Genomic DNA, 16287 nt, shown 5'->3' with positions numbered 1-16287 from the left:
TTGCCTCCATAGATAACGTTTTTTGACTCCACATATACCTCAACGCACCACTCACCTTTTTTCCCTCATCAATTCTATGATTAACCTCATCCTTCATAAATCCATCCGCCGACACGTCAACTCCCAAGTATCTGAAAACATTCACTTCTTCCATACTCCTCCTCCCCAATTTGATATCCAATTTTTCTTTATCTAAATCATTTGACACCCTCATCACCTTACTCTTTTCTATGTTCACTTTCAACTTTCTACCTTTACACACATTCCCAAACTCATCCACTAACCTTTGCAATTTTTCTTTAGAATCTCCCATAAGCACAGTATCATCAGCAAAAAGTAACTGTGTCAATTCCCATTTTGAATTTGATTCCCCATAATTTAATCCCACCCCTCTCCCAAACACCCTAGCATTTACTTCCTTTACAACCCCATCTATAAATATATTAAACAACCATGGTGACATTACACATCCCTGTCTAAGACCTACTTTTACCGGGAAGTAGTCTCCCTCTCTTCTACACACCCTAACCTGAGCCTCACTATCCTCATAAAAACTCTTTACAGCATTTAATAACTTACCACCTATTCCATATACTTGCAACATCTGCCACATTGCTCCTCTATCCACTCTATCATATGCCTTTTCTAAATCCATAAATGCAATAAAAACTTCCCTATCTTTATCTAAATACTGTTCACATATATGCTTCAATGTAAACACCTGATCTACACATCCCCTACCCACTCTAAAACCTCCTTGCTCATCCGCAATCCTACATTCTGTCTTACCTCTAATTCTTTCAATTATAACCCTACCGTACACTTTTCCTGGTATACTCAGTAAGCTTATTCCTCTATAATTTTTACAGTCTCTTTTGTCCCCTTTCCCTTTATATAAAGGGACTATACATGCTCTCTGCCAATCCCTAGGTACCTTCCCCTCTTTCATACATTTATTAAACAAAAGTACCAACCACTCCAACACTATATCCCCCCCTGCTTTTAACATTTCTGTCATGATCCCATCAGTTCCAGCTGCTTTACCCCCTTTCATTTTACGTAATGCCTCACGTACCTCCCCCACACTTACATTCTGCTCTTCTTCACTCCTAAAAGATGGTATACATAAGCTATAATTCATTTTGGTGGGAAGTATTTTGGATGTCAGGTTGGTTTGGAAATCACTGTTAGTCCATCTACTGTCTTAGGAATTTTACATAATGGCTTACAGTATAAGATGCATAATAACTTATGTAGCAGGTCAGCTGTAATATTGAATGGAACACTGTATAGATAATTAAACTGTGATGCTTGTGCCAGCATTCTTATTTAACTGCGAGATAGGTTGTGCTTTTAGAGGAAATATGTAAGATTCAGTTTAAATGACACAACAGTAGTTGTTGGGAAGCTGCATCCCTAGGGTATAGTTGATATTGAATGTTATTGAGTTGTCACTCAGTGTAAGTAACATGCAGTGGAAAACCAAACTGATCCTCATCCAGCCAGGATACAAGTTAATCTGTATTACCAGTACATGGTTCATGACTAACCCACAGATTACAGATGAAACTAGATGACATTTCTCTCCATACTTAACTGAAACAGCATCTGCTTTAATTTCCATTTAATCTATAGGTTATTTGTGAAATGTTCCATCCATGGTAATGTTACTTTTGGTATAAACCTTGGTAATAGATACTGACAAATTAGTTTAGAAAGATACATAAGCAAACACTAGGACATATTTATTAGAAAATATTTTGGTCCTGGAACTTTGATCAAGGTCCCAAGGCCGAAACATTTTTTAATATGTCCTAGTGTTTGCTTATGGGTCTTTCTAAACCAATGTTACTTTTATTCTTCATACACTTTTATACAAGCATCTTTCTCACACACTGCTATCCTATATTCAAAATTCAGTATACTGATCTTGATAAAGAGGTTGCTTTGCATTTTGCCATGTTGAACCATCCAAGCCATGGTACAGGTGGGGTTAGAACTCATGGCAAGCGAGTTTTATGACTCATGTGCCCATACTGTGGTTTGTTTGTATTTATGTTATTGCAATTTCATGAGTCTTGAACCATCCTTCTGTGCTAACATGGTGGATGGGCATCAAGATCACTTTTTTCATTATGAATCTGGGTATCCATATATAATAAATCATATTAATGCAACCACGAACAAGTGGTATTTAAGCAATAACATACTGCAGCTAGCCGGGGGATCGACCCCATGTTGTTTTAGCCAGCCTCATGGGAGGCAAGTAAAAATTCACGACGCTCTAAACCACTGGACTTGCTTCACACGAGGTGGGCTAAAATGACACAGGGTCAATCCCCCGGCTTGCCGCAGTGTGTTATAAAAAATCATATTGTGTCTAGGGCTATAATGTGTGTTCATAAATTACACTTGAATATATTTGATACCATAAATTCCATTGTTAAGAATCTCTTTGTTCTTTGATACTAAACAAGCACTCCTGGCAGCACTTGTGTTGAAAGTCAAAATATATGACTTTAAAAGCTAATTAAAAGTGTTGGTTAGTGTTATTGATGTTTCTTGTACCACTTCATCTTTTACCTTCATGTTTTATCTCTTGCACTAGACCAGCTGTGTGAAGTGTATTACTAATATCTCTCTCTTACCTAACTAATTAACTAACTTCCATTGTCTTGCTAACTTCCCTCAAGCCTCTGGGTCAAGGAGATATGGAATCGGTAAGAGCATTTTTGTTTTTTTTTCATTGAGCATTTCAGCTGCTCATAGTTCCTGCTGTTGATCATGCACTTTGATCCTGCTTCACCTGCCTCTTAATGATGTATGTGTTATGTATTTGATTTAAATTTTTACCTGCGGTTAATGGAATTACATTTTTTCATATACCCGATCTTATTAGTTCAGAATTATTTATTGAGACTAGCAAAGCTACTTATTTATACTTATTTTGTAATTTATTCAGAACTCTTTAAATTTGCTGTTTTTTTATGTTAAGGGTTGTAATAAGTTATGTTTTCTCTAAACATTTGAGGTTGCATAAATCTAGGTATTGTAAATAATTTTTGGTGTGTGTTTGTCACACACAGGTTATGATGGAAATATAAGTTTCTATATCTGTTGCATTTGACTAAAGTCTCCTAATATTCTTAAGTCATGGTTTATTTTAAAGTAACATTTGTCTGTTAATAAGAAACATGGTTAATACCTAGATTTTTATTGAGGAGGTTTTAGTTGTGGGATCTCTATTGTCGGGTTGGAGAAGGTCCATCGACTGAAATATCATCTCAGTAAATATGCCGGTATTATAAATGTGTTTTATTAACATATATTTTGGTCCTTGATCTCAGTCTTCACTTGGCATCTGTGTCTTTTTTGACTTGGTCAAGTTAGATAACTTTTGTCCTCTTTACTAGAGATTGTAAAAAATGCTAATTTATAGAACTAAATTTTCCCTTTAGAAGATTTTATTTTATAAATGCAGATAGTTTCCTATTCAGTACTAAAATAAACATGAATGGGTTAGAGCCATTCATTGTATACATTATATATATTGAGTTTTTGGTATATGTTAGTATTGCATTTTCTTAGTCCCTATAAGAAGCATGTTAGTGACATTAATATTTTTACTAGGTGTGACTTTTTGACATACAGCATGTGAACATGTATTTTGTGTGTAGAAAATAAAAGAAATATGGCACTATATTGACACTACATGTTTTAACATTTGCACACTCCATGAAAACTCAGCATGTGTGTGTTATTTTGAGGCCACAAGTTAAGGTAAGTAATAGGATGACTATAAATCTTGAGTCGAGTTTAAATATTGTCTTGTTGGTCAGTAGTTAAGTTTAATTGTGTCATAAATATTACTCTTAATTAAGCTAACATCTGGTACATTAATGTATGGGAGAAGTTTGTGTGTGAAGCCAAACTCATTAGCTCAGGGCTGCTAGACGCACAAAGACAACAAAAATTTAGATATTGTTCATAGAATGTACACTGCTTACTACCGTAGTTTAGCTTTTGTTTGCTGTAATGCTACTAATATAAGCCATACCACTTATGTATGTGAACAATGAGTGGTAGAGCAAATGGAATGTTCTGCAACCATTAAAAACTTCGCAGTGGACTTCTCAGTGAAGATAAAACACCATCAGATGATCTCTGCTCTTGTCGCTGCAAATAGATAGTCACACAGTTAGGACCCTACATGTAAAGAAACAAAGTAAGAGTGATTTATAAAGTTCAGGTGTGAAATGGGTGCTAATATGATGAGGTGTAACCTATCTACACTGATTTCAGATAATGAATTGTCTAACACTATAGAAGCTATAACTGTACCAGTTAAAAACTAGGTAAAGATACTAAGTAAAAAAAAAATTGTAAAAATGCTGTTGGAAATTCTTCTTCACAAACAGAATTCTAGATAACTAAAGTAAACTGAATGTGGTCTTTGCCAAGATTGTTAATTTTCTAATAGGAATTATAATACATTTAGGTAATCAGACAGGTCACTGTGAGCTCATTCCTATATACTGTATTAGAAATATATAGGATTAGAAAAGATGTAGTAACCATTGTGAACTGTATAACCCATTCAGGTGTAGTACAACACTGTGAGCTAAGCTCACTCAGATAAACTGAGCCGAGAAAATGGGTCTATGCGGTAAGTGTGCACCATATAAAAGAATCCAGTAACACGCAGTGCATAATGAAAAAAAAACTGTGACTGTATACCTGGAGTATATCTGGAGAGAGTTTTGGGAGTCAACACCCCTGCGGCTCGGTCTGAGACCAGGTCTCGTGGTGCATCAGGGTCTGATCAACCAGTCTGTTACTGCGGGCAGCACATAAACTGACGTAAGAACCACAACCTGGCTGATCAGGTACTAACTTTAGGTGCCTGTCCAGTGCCTTCTTCAAGACAGCCAGGGGTCTATTAGTAATCTTCCTTATGTATGCTGGGAGACAGTTGAACAGTCTTGGGCCTCTGACACTCAGTGTACTCATGGAGCCCCTGCTTTTCATTGGGGGGATGTTACATCTCCTGCCGAGTCTTTTGCTTTCGTAGGGAGTGATTTTCGTGTGCAAGTTTGGTACTAATCCCTCTAGGAATTTTCAAGTGTATATTATCATGTATCTTTCTCACCTGCATTCCAGGGAATACAAATCAAGGGACTTCAACCGTTAGAGTAATTTAGGTGCTTTATCATACTTAAGTATGCTGTGAAAGTTCTCTGTATGCTCTCCAGGTCAGCAATTTTGCCTGCCTTGAAGGAGGCAGCTAGTGTACAGCAGTATTCCAACCTAGAGAGAACAAGCGATTTGAAGAGAATCATCATGAGCTTGGCATCCCTAGTTTTGAAGGTTCTCATTATCCATCCTATCATTTTTCTAGCAGATGTGGTAGATACACTGTTGTGGTCTTTGAAGGCAAGATCCTCTGACATTATCACTCCCAGGTCCTTCACATTACTTTTTTGCTCTATTGTATGGTTAGAATTTGTTGTATATCCTGATACAGTTTTAATTTCCTCAAGTTTTCCATATCTCAGTAGTTGAAATTTCTATTCATTAAACTTCATATTGTTTTTTTTGGTTTGGAGTCTTGCAGTGTCTTCGATGGAGGACACTGTCATGGCAATTCAGATGTCATCCACAAAAGAAGACACAGAGTTATGGCTTACATCTTTGTCTGTGTCAGATATGAGGATGAGGAATAGGATGGGAGTGAGTACTGTGCCTTGTAGAACAGAGCTTTTCACTGTAGCTACCCCAGACTTTACTCTACTTACTATTAATCATCTTGTTCTATTTGTTAGGAAGTTATAGATCCATCTACCAACTCTTCCTGTTATTCCTTTATCATGCATTTTGTGCACTATTACACCATGGTCGAAGGCTTTCACAAAGTCTGTATACTACATCTGCATTTTGTTTATGCTCTAAAGCATCCAGGATTTTGTCATAGTGGTCCAGTAGCTGGGACAGGCAGGAGCGACCTGCTCTAAACCCATGTTGCCTTGGGCTGTGTAATTGATGGATATCTAGGTGGTTGGTGATCTTGTTTCTTAGAACCCTTTCAAAGATTTTTACAATATGGGATGTTAGCACTATCAGTTTGCAGTTCTTTGCAATTGCTTTACTGCAACCTTTGTGGAGTTTCCGGAACTTTTCGAATTTCAGAATAAGGGATGTGGACCTGTATATGCTTGTACATGCATGTGTAGTGTGACCAAAGTGTAAGTAGAAGTAGCAAAATATACCTGTTATCCAGCGCATTTAGTAATTTATATAGGAGAAGGGGTTACTAGCCCCGGCTTATGGAGCAAGAATTCTGTTCCACTTCCCCCTGGAAATGTTTTGTGTTTATATGCAGTAAATGTGCAGTATAATTTAAGTTTCACTCCTAGTTTATATCTGCTTGAAATGCTTTATATAACTATAGACTTTTTCATATAAGAAACCTTTGTAATACAAATGTATCTTGTTAGAAAGTAAGTAATTATGAATATGAATATTGTATCAGTAAGGATACTTAATATCAATAAGGCTACTTTATATACCTTATATTAGTAAGGAATCTTTTTTGTATTTTTAGAATACAGTGGACCCCCGCATAATGATCACCTCCGAATGCGACCAATTATGTAAGTGTATTTATGTAAGTGCGTTTGTACGTGTATGTTTGGGGGTCTGAAATGGACTAATCTACTTCACAATATTCCTTATGGGAACAAATTCGGTCAGTACTGGCACCTGAACATACTTCTGGAGAGAAAAAATATCGTTAACCGGGGGTCCACTGTACTCTAAATATTTTGTGATAGTGGATATCTAAGCATATATTTTCAAGATTTTCTTTTCTCTTTCATCTTTTAGACCAGACTATCTGTGTGGAAAAAGTGGAGTGAGCTAGCCAAGGGACCAGATGGCCGCCTTTCTGGATCTGTGTGTGGCCAGGATCCAAGGTAAGAGGTTTTAATGATTTAAAACTTGTTTCTCCACATTTTTGCTGCATAATCATAGTAGTTTGTTATATTTCAGCTTTTCCAGACACAATTTCAGATACTCATTAGAATACCAAACAGTACAGCCTCTCCCCACTTAGCGATGTACTCATTTACCAACAACTTGGACTTATGACGGACGGGCTCTCTGACCAGTATGCACACCTAAATAATGTATATTAGAGCTGATTTCCTCTATTCTGTTTATTACAGTATACAGTACACTGCTGTATAAACATTTAAAAATATATCAGAAATGTTATAAATGATGCAAAGGTGACATTAAAATAATATCAAAGATGGTTGACACAAACTCACTACCATTATAGTATGCTCTTTACTTAGCAACGAATTTGTTTACTGACGTGATCTTAGGAACAGAACACCATCGTTAAGTGAGGAGAGGCTGTATTGAATCAAGCGTTACAACATGAAGAGCTAGACCTTGCTCGATAGTGATGGTCGGCTTATTTCACTAGCATGCAAGTCGTTTCAACACCAAGTTTATTGTGACAGTAGCAAAGTTTTTAAATCACTTATCATAGACTTCATGACACCACAATAAATTTTAGAACAACACAATCTGTATAATATATAAATGGAATTAATAAAAGACAAAATTTATTTAGCATAAAATGTGATGTTGTACATACATACAGGCTTGATAGTGTACACTAGCTAGAGTACACTGTTATAGTGTACAGTAGCTAGAGTACACTTCTTATAGCATACACTAGCTAGAGTACACTGTTATAGTGTACACTAGCTAGAGTACACTTATAGTGTACCCTAGCTAGAATACACTGTTATAGTATACACTAGATAGAGTATACTGTTATAGTGTACACTAACTACAGTGAACTGTTTATTGTACACTATAGTATACTATCATAATGTACTCTACCAGTTTCTGGACTGTTAAAACAGGGTCTTTTGACACAAAATGCAGATAATGGTGTAATAACACACAAAATGTGTGCATAAGGAATTACTGGAAAAGTTAGTAATAGACCTTTAATTTCTAACAGATTGTATCCAAAGAAGTACTATTGTACTCATTAAAGAAAAAAAGAGAGGCCCCATTCCAGGTCGCACTGTTACTTAAATCATTGCACTGTCATGTTTTACAGACGACACTAGGACATATGTGAGAATAACATCCATTGATGACGCTGCGAACCTCAAAACTGACATCAACAAGGTCGAAACACTAAAAGTGTCAGAGCTGCTGGTATTGCAAACAACACAAGTGTAGCAGAACTGCTGGTGTTGCAAACACCACAAGTGTGCCAGAACTACTGGTGTTGCAGACACCACAAGTGTGGCAGAACTGCTGGTGTTGCAGACACCACAAGTGTGGCAGAACTGCTAGTGTTGCAAACACCACAAGTGTGGCAGAACTGCTGGTGTTACAAACACCACAAGTGTGGCAGAACTGCTGGTGTTGCAAACACCACAAGTGTGGCAGAACTGCTGGTGTTAGAAACACCACAAGTGTGGCAGAACTGCTGGTGTTGCAAACACCACAAGTGTGGCAGAACTACTGGTGTTGTAAACACCACAAGTGTGGCAGAGCCACTGGTGTGGCAAACACCACAAGTGTGGCAAACTGCTGGTGTTCCAGACACCACAAGTGTGGCAGAACTGCTGGTGTTGCAAACACCACAAGTGTGGCAGAACTGCTGGTGTTGCAAACACCACAAGTGTGATAGAACTGCTGGTGTTGCAAACACCACAAGTGTGATAGAACTGCTGGTGTTGCAAACACCACAAGTGTGGCAAAACTGCTGGTGTTACAAACACCACAAGTGTGACAGAACTGCTGGTGTTGCAGACACCACAAGTGTGATAGAACTGCTGGTGTTGCAAACACCACAAGTGTGACAGAACTGCTGGTGTTGCAGACACCACAAGTGTGATAGAACTGCTGGTGTTGCAAACACCACAAGTGTGACAGAACTGCTGGTGTTGCAGACACCACAAGTGTGGCAGAACTGCTGGTGTTACAAACACCACAAGTGTGATAGAACTGCTGGTGTTGCAGACACCACAAGTGTGGCAAAACTGCTGGTGTTACAAACACCACAAGTGTGGCAGAACTGCTGGTGTTGCAGACACCACAAGTGTGGCAGAACTACTGGTGTTGCAAACACCACAAGTGTGGCAGAACTGCTGGTGCTGCAAACACCACAAGTGTGGCAAAACTGCTGGTGTTACAAACACCACAAGTGTGGCAAAACTGCTGGTGTTACAAACAACACAAGTGTGCCAGAACTGCTGGTGTTACAAACACCACAAGTGTTTCAGAACTGCTGGTGTTACAAACACCACAAGTGTGGCAGAACTACTGGTGTTACAAACATCACAAGTGTGGCAGAACTACTGGTGTTACAAACACCACAAGTGTGGCAGAACTACTGGTGTTGCAAACACCACAAGTGTTTCAGAACTGCTGGTGTTGCAAACACCACAAGTATGGCAGAGCTACTGGTGTTGCAAACACCACAAGTGTGGCAGAACTACTGGTGTTACAAACACCACAAGTGTGGCAGAACTACTGGTGTTACAAACACCACAAGTGTGGGAGAACTGCTGGTGTTACAAACACCACAAGTGTGGCAGAACTACTGGTGTTACAAACACCACAAGTGTGGCAGAACTACTGGTGTTACAAACACCACAAGTGTGGCAGAACTGCTGGTGTTACAAACACCACAAGTGTGGCAGAACTGCTGGTGTTACAAACACCACAAGTGTGGCAGAACTGCTGGTGTTACAAACACCACAAGTGTGGCAGAACTGCTGGTGTTACAAACACCACAAGTGTGGCAGAACTGCTGGTGTTACAAACACCACAAGTGTGGCAGAACTGCTGGTGTTACAAACACCACAAGTGTGGCAGAACTACTGGTGTTACAAACACCACAAGTATGGCAGAACTACTGGTGTTAAAAACACCACAAGTGTGGCAGAACTGCTGGTGTTACAAACACCACAAGTGTGGCAGAACTGCTTGTGTTGCAAAACCCCTTATGCCCTCCCTCCCTTTTATTGCAGTTCATCTGCTTTGAAGTGAATGTTAAAATTGAGTTGTACTCTATGGGAGAAGTTACTTGGAGCAGACAATATTAAGACACTGTTGCACTCAAGAATACCTTGATGACATCATGATAATGCTCCAAGCATCTCAGTATTATCCACATTTGTCCCACCCATGTGGGAAGTTGCAGTGTAATGGAACACTGGATACATGTGCTTCTATAAGCACACCCCAACACACCAGTGTTTTATATATTCATTTTGCTCTAATAATATGTCAGCATGTATTGTTTCTTAGAAATAACTAGTTGCTAACTTGTAATGAATATTTTGCTTAAATTAAATTTTTATTTTATCTAGAGATACAGTGGTACCTCGAGTTACGAACTTAATTAGTTCCAGATGACTGTTCGAGTGCCGATACCGAATGAATTTGTCATGATTATGACCAGATCTAGTTCATTACCTTTATAACTTGCTCAGCTATCAAAACTTTGGAGTCCAGTCCCTGGACCAATTATGTACCTCTGTAATCTTTTGACTACCGCCCACAGGATGGGTATGGGGTGCATAATAAACATATTAAACTAACTAACGTTTCAGACTCCGAAAAATACACTTACAAAAGCACTTAAAAAAGTGGACCCTCGCATAGCGCTATTAATCCGTTCCTGAGAGCTCAATGTTATGCGAAATTATCGTTATGCGAATTAATTTTCCCCATAAGAAATAATGGAAATCAAATTAATCCGTGCAAGACACCCAAAAGTATGAAAAAAAAATTTTTTTACCACATGAAATATTAATTTTAATGCACACAAACTGAAGAAGACATGCACAGTTACATGACACTTACCTTTACTGAAGATCTGGTGATGATTGATGGGATGGGAGGAGGGGAGTGTGTTGATGGTCTTAGTGTTTAGAAGGGGAATCCCCTTCCATTAGGACTTGAGGTAGCAAGTCCTTTTCCGGAGTTACTTCCCTTCTTTTAATGCCACTAGGAACAGCTTGAGAGTCACTGGACCTCTGTCGCACAACATATCTGTCCATGGAGGCCTGTACCTCTCATTCTTTTATGACTTTCCTAAAATGCTTCACAACATTGTTAGTGTAATAGTCACCAGCACGGCTTGCAATAGCTGTGCGAGGGTGATTTTCATCAAAAAAGGTTTGCACTTTAAGCCACATTGCACACATTTCCTTAATCTTTGAAGTAGGCAACTTCTTCAATTTCTCTCTCCCCTCCTCTGGAGCAGTTTCCTCAGGTGTGGCCTCTTACTGTTGAAGATGATCTAGCGGCTCATCAGTGGTTAGTTCTTCATTGTCCTCCTCCACCAACTCTTCCACATCCTCCCCACTAACCTCACCAATATGAGCACTAGTTCCAGGCATTTTTTCCTGTTCACCTGGGTGTTAGTCAACTGTTGTGGGTCGCATCCTGGGGGACAAGATTAAGGACCCCAATGGAAATAAGATACAGTCCTCGATGATGCACTGACTTTCTTGGGTTATCCTGGGTGGCTAACCCTCCGGGATTAATCGTTTCTCGGTAATTGTTTCACGTTAAGCCACACCAACAGCACTCTCTCCACATCTTCGAGTAATACAGTTGATGGTGGTGCAGCAACAACAACAGCTGACTGTGGTGCAGCAACAGCTGACCATGGTGCAGCAGCAGCTGTGGTGCAGCAGCAGCTGTGTGCAGCAACAGCTGACCATGGTGCAGTAGCAGCTGTGGTGCAGCAGCAGCTGTGTGCAGCAACAGCTGACCATGGTGCAGTAGCAGCTGTGGTGCAGCAACAGCTGACCATGGTGCAGCAGCAGCTGTGGTGCAGCAACAGCTGTGGTGCAGCAACAGCTGTGGTGCAGCAACAGCTGACCATGGTGCAGCAGCAGCTGTGGTGCAGCAACAGCTGACCATGGTGCAGCAGCAGCTGTGGTGCAGCAACAGCTGACCATGGTGCAGCAGCAGCTGTGGTGCAGCAACAGCTGACCATGGTGCAGCAGCAGCTGTGGTGCAGCAACAGCTGACTGGTCCAATAACAGCTGACCATGGTGCAGCAACAGCTGACTGGTCCAATAACAGCTGACCATGGTGCAGCAGCAATTGACTGTGGTACGATAGTATTTATCACCCTTTTTACCACAGGGTTGGCACTAGAAGCTTTTTTTGGGCTTATTTAGCAGTTACAAGCACTATAAATAATGGAATAATACAAAATGTATCGAATGTATGCATGCAACCGGCCACCCTGGCTTGTAAACAATGATGGCAGGGCAGGCGCTCAGGCTGGACGGACAGGCTCGGGACAGGTTCGGGATGAGTCATGTTCAGAAACAGCTGATGGTGGTGCAACAGCAGCTGACCGTGGTGCAGCAGCAGCTGACTGATCCAGCAACAGCTGACTGGTCCAGCAACAGCTGACTGATCCAGCAACAGCTGACTGGTCCAGCAACAGCTGACTGCTCCAGCAACAGCTGAACGTGGTGCAGCAGCAGCTGACTGATCCAGCAACAGCTGACTGGTCCAGCAACAGCTGATCGTGGTGCAGCAGCAGCTGACTGGTCCAGCAACAGCTGATTGTGGTGCAGCAGCAGCTGACTGGTCCAGCAACAGCTGACTGGTCCAGCAACAGCTGATCGTGGTGCAGCAACAGCTGACTGATCCAGCAACAGCTGACTGGTCCAGCAACAACTGATCGTGGTGCAGCAGCAGCTGACTGATCCAGCAACAGTTGACTGGTCCAGCAACAGCTGATCGTGGTGCAGCAGCAGCTGACTGGTCCAGCAACAGCTGACTGGTCCAGCAACAGCTGACTGATCCAGCAACAGCTGATCGTGGTGCAGCAGCAGCTGACTGATCCAGCAACAGCTGACTGGTCCAACAACAGCTGACTGGTCCAGCAACAGCTGATCGTGGTGCAGCAGCAGCTGACTGATCCAGCAACAGCTGACTGGTCCAGCAACAGCTGATCGTGGTGCAGCAGCAGCTGACTGATCCAGCAACAGCTGATCATTGTGCAGCAGCAGCAGCTGACTGATCCAGCAACAGCTGACTGGTCCAGCAACAGCTGATCGTGGTGCAGCAGCAGCTGACTGATCCAGCAACAGCTGATCGTGGTGCAGCAGCAGCTGACTGATCCAGCAACAGCTGACTGGTCCAGCAACAGCTGATCGTGGTGCAGCAGCAGCCGACTGGTCCAGCAACAGCTGACTGGTCCAGCAACAGCTGATTGTGGTGCAGCAGCAGCTGACTGATCCAGCAACAGCTGATCGTGGTGCAGCAGTGGCTGACTGATCCAGCAACAGCTGACTGGTCCAGCAACAGCTGATCGTGGTGCAGCAGCAGCTGACTGATCCAGCAACAGCTGACTGGTCCAGCAACAGCTGATCATGGTGCAGCAGCAGCTGACTGATCCAGCAACAGCTGACTGGTCCAGCAACAGCTGATCGTGGTGCAGCAGCAGTTGACTGATCCAGCAACAGCTGACTTGTCCAGCAACAGCTGATCATGGTGTAGCAGCAGCTGACTGATCCAGCAACAGCTGACTGGTCCAGCAACAGCTGACTGTGGTGCAGCAGCAGCTGACTGTGATATGATAGTATTTCTCACCCTTTTTACCACAGGGTTAGCACTAGAAGCTTTCTTGGGGCCCATAGTCACTTATTTTGCTGATGAAATTACCAAAAACACTGTAATAATACGAAATGTTCCGATTGTATGCTTAGATGTTACCGCGGAGGCTGGCTTGTAAACAATGCCACCGGCGGAACATGTGAGGCTGGCTCAGGCCGCACATTAGACGCCTCTCGGACAAATAGCGTTGAGCGAGTTTTTTAGCGGTATGCAAGGCAAAATTTTAGTGATAAAATGTATCGGTATGCGGATTTAACGTTATGTGATGCCAACGGTATGCGAGGGTCTACTGTACTTACATAATTGTTCGAGTTGGGAGCTGTTCGAAACTCGAGGTATCACTGTACAGTTGATACAGCTTACATCCATTCTTTAGGATTCTTAACTAGTTTTTTATTCATAGGACTTTTGTTTGGATATGCTTATGTAATGCAGACAACAGAAACTTACACCATTTGTCTTTTGTATATAAAACATTTTGTTGTTAAATTTTCAGTTACTGCAAAGAGCCTGCGTCTGTTCCTCCACACGAGTGGCCAGATGACATTACTCGGTGGCCAATTTGCCGAAAAAGACTTGCAGCAGTTAAAAAAATCCATACTGCCGAGCATATGGCTTGTGAGGTTATTGGTCACCCGTGCTGTATAGGCATTCATGGAGAGTGTCGAATTACAACGCGGGAGTACTGTAATTTCGTGCGTGGCTACTTCCATGAAGAGGCCACGCTTTGCTCTCAGGTAAAGTGTTTTATTAAAGCAGTAACTTTGTACGTATCTCTTAATATTTCGCGCTGTATAGCCCTTGTGACTTAGCGCTTCTTTTTGATTATAATAATAATAATAATAATCTTAATATTTCGTGTGATACAATGCTTTTTCTGCTCTGCGAGTGGATGGCCCAGTGCAGTTTAAATTGCTCTTAAAATCTGTGTCACCTCAGAATATTTGTGTATAGTCTTTGTTTGCTGCTCATGATGCTGGTTGTCTTTAATCTACTTCAGTTTTGTACATCCTTCATGCAGCCTTCTTTCCTTATGTTCAAACCATCAAAAGTTGCCTCTTATTTTCTAATTTCTTTGCTCTTCTACGTCATACAGTGTAGTTTTCTATTAATTATTTGTTTCCATTTATAAAGAACTTATACAGTGTGTGCTATTTATAATCCTGTTGAATTTCAAGTTGCTGACAAGAAACAGACCTACGAATTTTCTTTTACATTTAGTAGCACATTTGTAGCTCTGTTCAGAAACATTATGTAAAAAGTCTTATCAGTGTTAAGAGTGAGTTTATTGGTAGTCATTCAGGTAGATATCTTTATTAGCACCTTATTAATCCTTAAACTCCAAACGTAGATCTACATTGACGTGCGTCGCGCTCCGACCTTGATTTTCTCCATTTGAAAGCATGTAAAAAAAAGTAGATTTACGTTCGGAGCCCCCACCCCACACGTGAACATAGATCTACGTTTGGACAGCTTAACCCGTAAATGGTCCAAATGTATATATACGTTTTTTCAACATTTGAAAGTATGTAAAAAAAAGTAGATCTTCTTTTTGTTTTTTTACATTTGAAAATGTGTAAAAAAACTTTGATCTACTTTTTTTTTTTTTGTTATACAGTGGTCCCTCAATTATCGTCCTTAATCCGTTCCTGGAAGTGGGACTATTGTCGAAATAGACGATTTTCGAATCAATTTTCCCCATAAGAAATAATGTAAATCTAATTAATTCGTTCCTGACACCCAGAAGTATTAAAACAAAAAAATTTTTTTTACATGAAATATAGATATGGTACATAAACAATACAATGGGACATCATGAATGGAACATTAACAGCATAACAATTACCTTTATTGGCGATTCTTCTTAGTGTATGGAAAACTGGAGGAGGAGAGACATTGAATTACTGTTTGGAAGGGGAATCCCCTTCCATCAGCACCTCAGCTACCAAGTGCTTTTCTGGGGTTACTTCTCTTCTCTGTTCCTTAATGCCACTAGGACCAGCTTGAGACTCACTGGAGTCCTATCTCGCAAAAAACTGTCCAGAGAGCTCTGTTTCTGGCGTCTCTTTAAAACCTCCCTAAAATGGGCCAAGACTCTGTCACCGTACATGTTGCCAACATGGCTTGCAACATCCTTCTCAGGGTGATGTTTCTCCATAAATCTTTCCATCTTACCCCACATTTCAAAAATCTCCTTAATTTCTGAAGAAGGCACCTTCTTCCATCTCTCTTCCTCCTCCTCTGCAGCAAGATTCTGAGCTGCCTTATCACACTGTGTACGCCAGTACGCTTCTTTAATCTTTCAAACCAGCCTTTGCTGGCCTTAAATTCACTCACATCACCACTAGTTGCAGGCAATTTCTTTACCAAATCGTCATGCAACTGCCTAGCCTTTTCACAAATAAGCGACATCATAAAACTATCTCCTGCTAATTGTTTCTCATTTATCCACACCAATAATAACTTCTCAACATCTTTGAGTACTGGTGATCTCATTTTTGTCAGCATATTTACCCCCTTTGCAACAACAGCTTCCTTGATTTCCTTTTTCTTGGCTATGATGGAAGATATGGTTGTACGGGATTTGTTATACATCCT

General features: G+C 40.8%; 1 protein-coding gene across 6 annotated transcripts in view; it reads left to right on the top strand.

Moving 5' to 3' along the window:
• Positions 1–16287, top strand: part of rho-5 (rhomboid-5) — a 318955-nt gene that overhangs the window by 274949 nt on the left and 27719 nt on the right. For 4 of the 6 annotated variants that reach the window (XR_008407475.2, XM_053780640.2, XM_053780641.2 and 1 more), the window contains 3 exons: positions 2694–2720; positions 6883–6971; positions 14186–14426. Coding sequence is in view for 5 of the 6 variants with exons in the window: in XM_053780640.2 (XP_053636615.1) it covers positions 2694–2720; positions 6883–6971; positions 14186–14426 (357 nt within the window). In the remaining variant the exon portion in view is untranslated. The remainder of the gene's footprint in view (positions 1–2693; positions 2721–6882; positions 6972–14185; positions 14427–16287) is intronic. The other 2 variants (XM_053780642.2, XM_053780644.2) reach the window with 1 other exon arrangement.

Source organism: Cherax quadricarinatus, chromosome 26 (assembly GCF_038502225.1).
Source record: "Cherax quadricarinatus isolate ZL_2023a chromosome 26, ASM3850222v1, whole genome shotgun sequence".
Taxonomy (NCBI): domain Eukaryota; kingdom Metazoa; phylum Arthropoda; class Malacostraca; order Decapoda; family Parastacidae; genus Cherax; species Cherax quadricarinatus.
The sequence above is the reverse complement of the archived record's forward strand: the minus strand, read 5'-3'. Positions and strand labels throughout refer to the sequence as shown.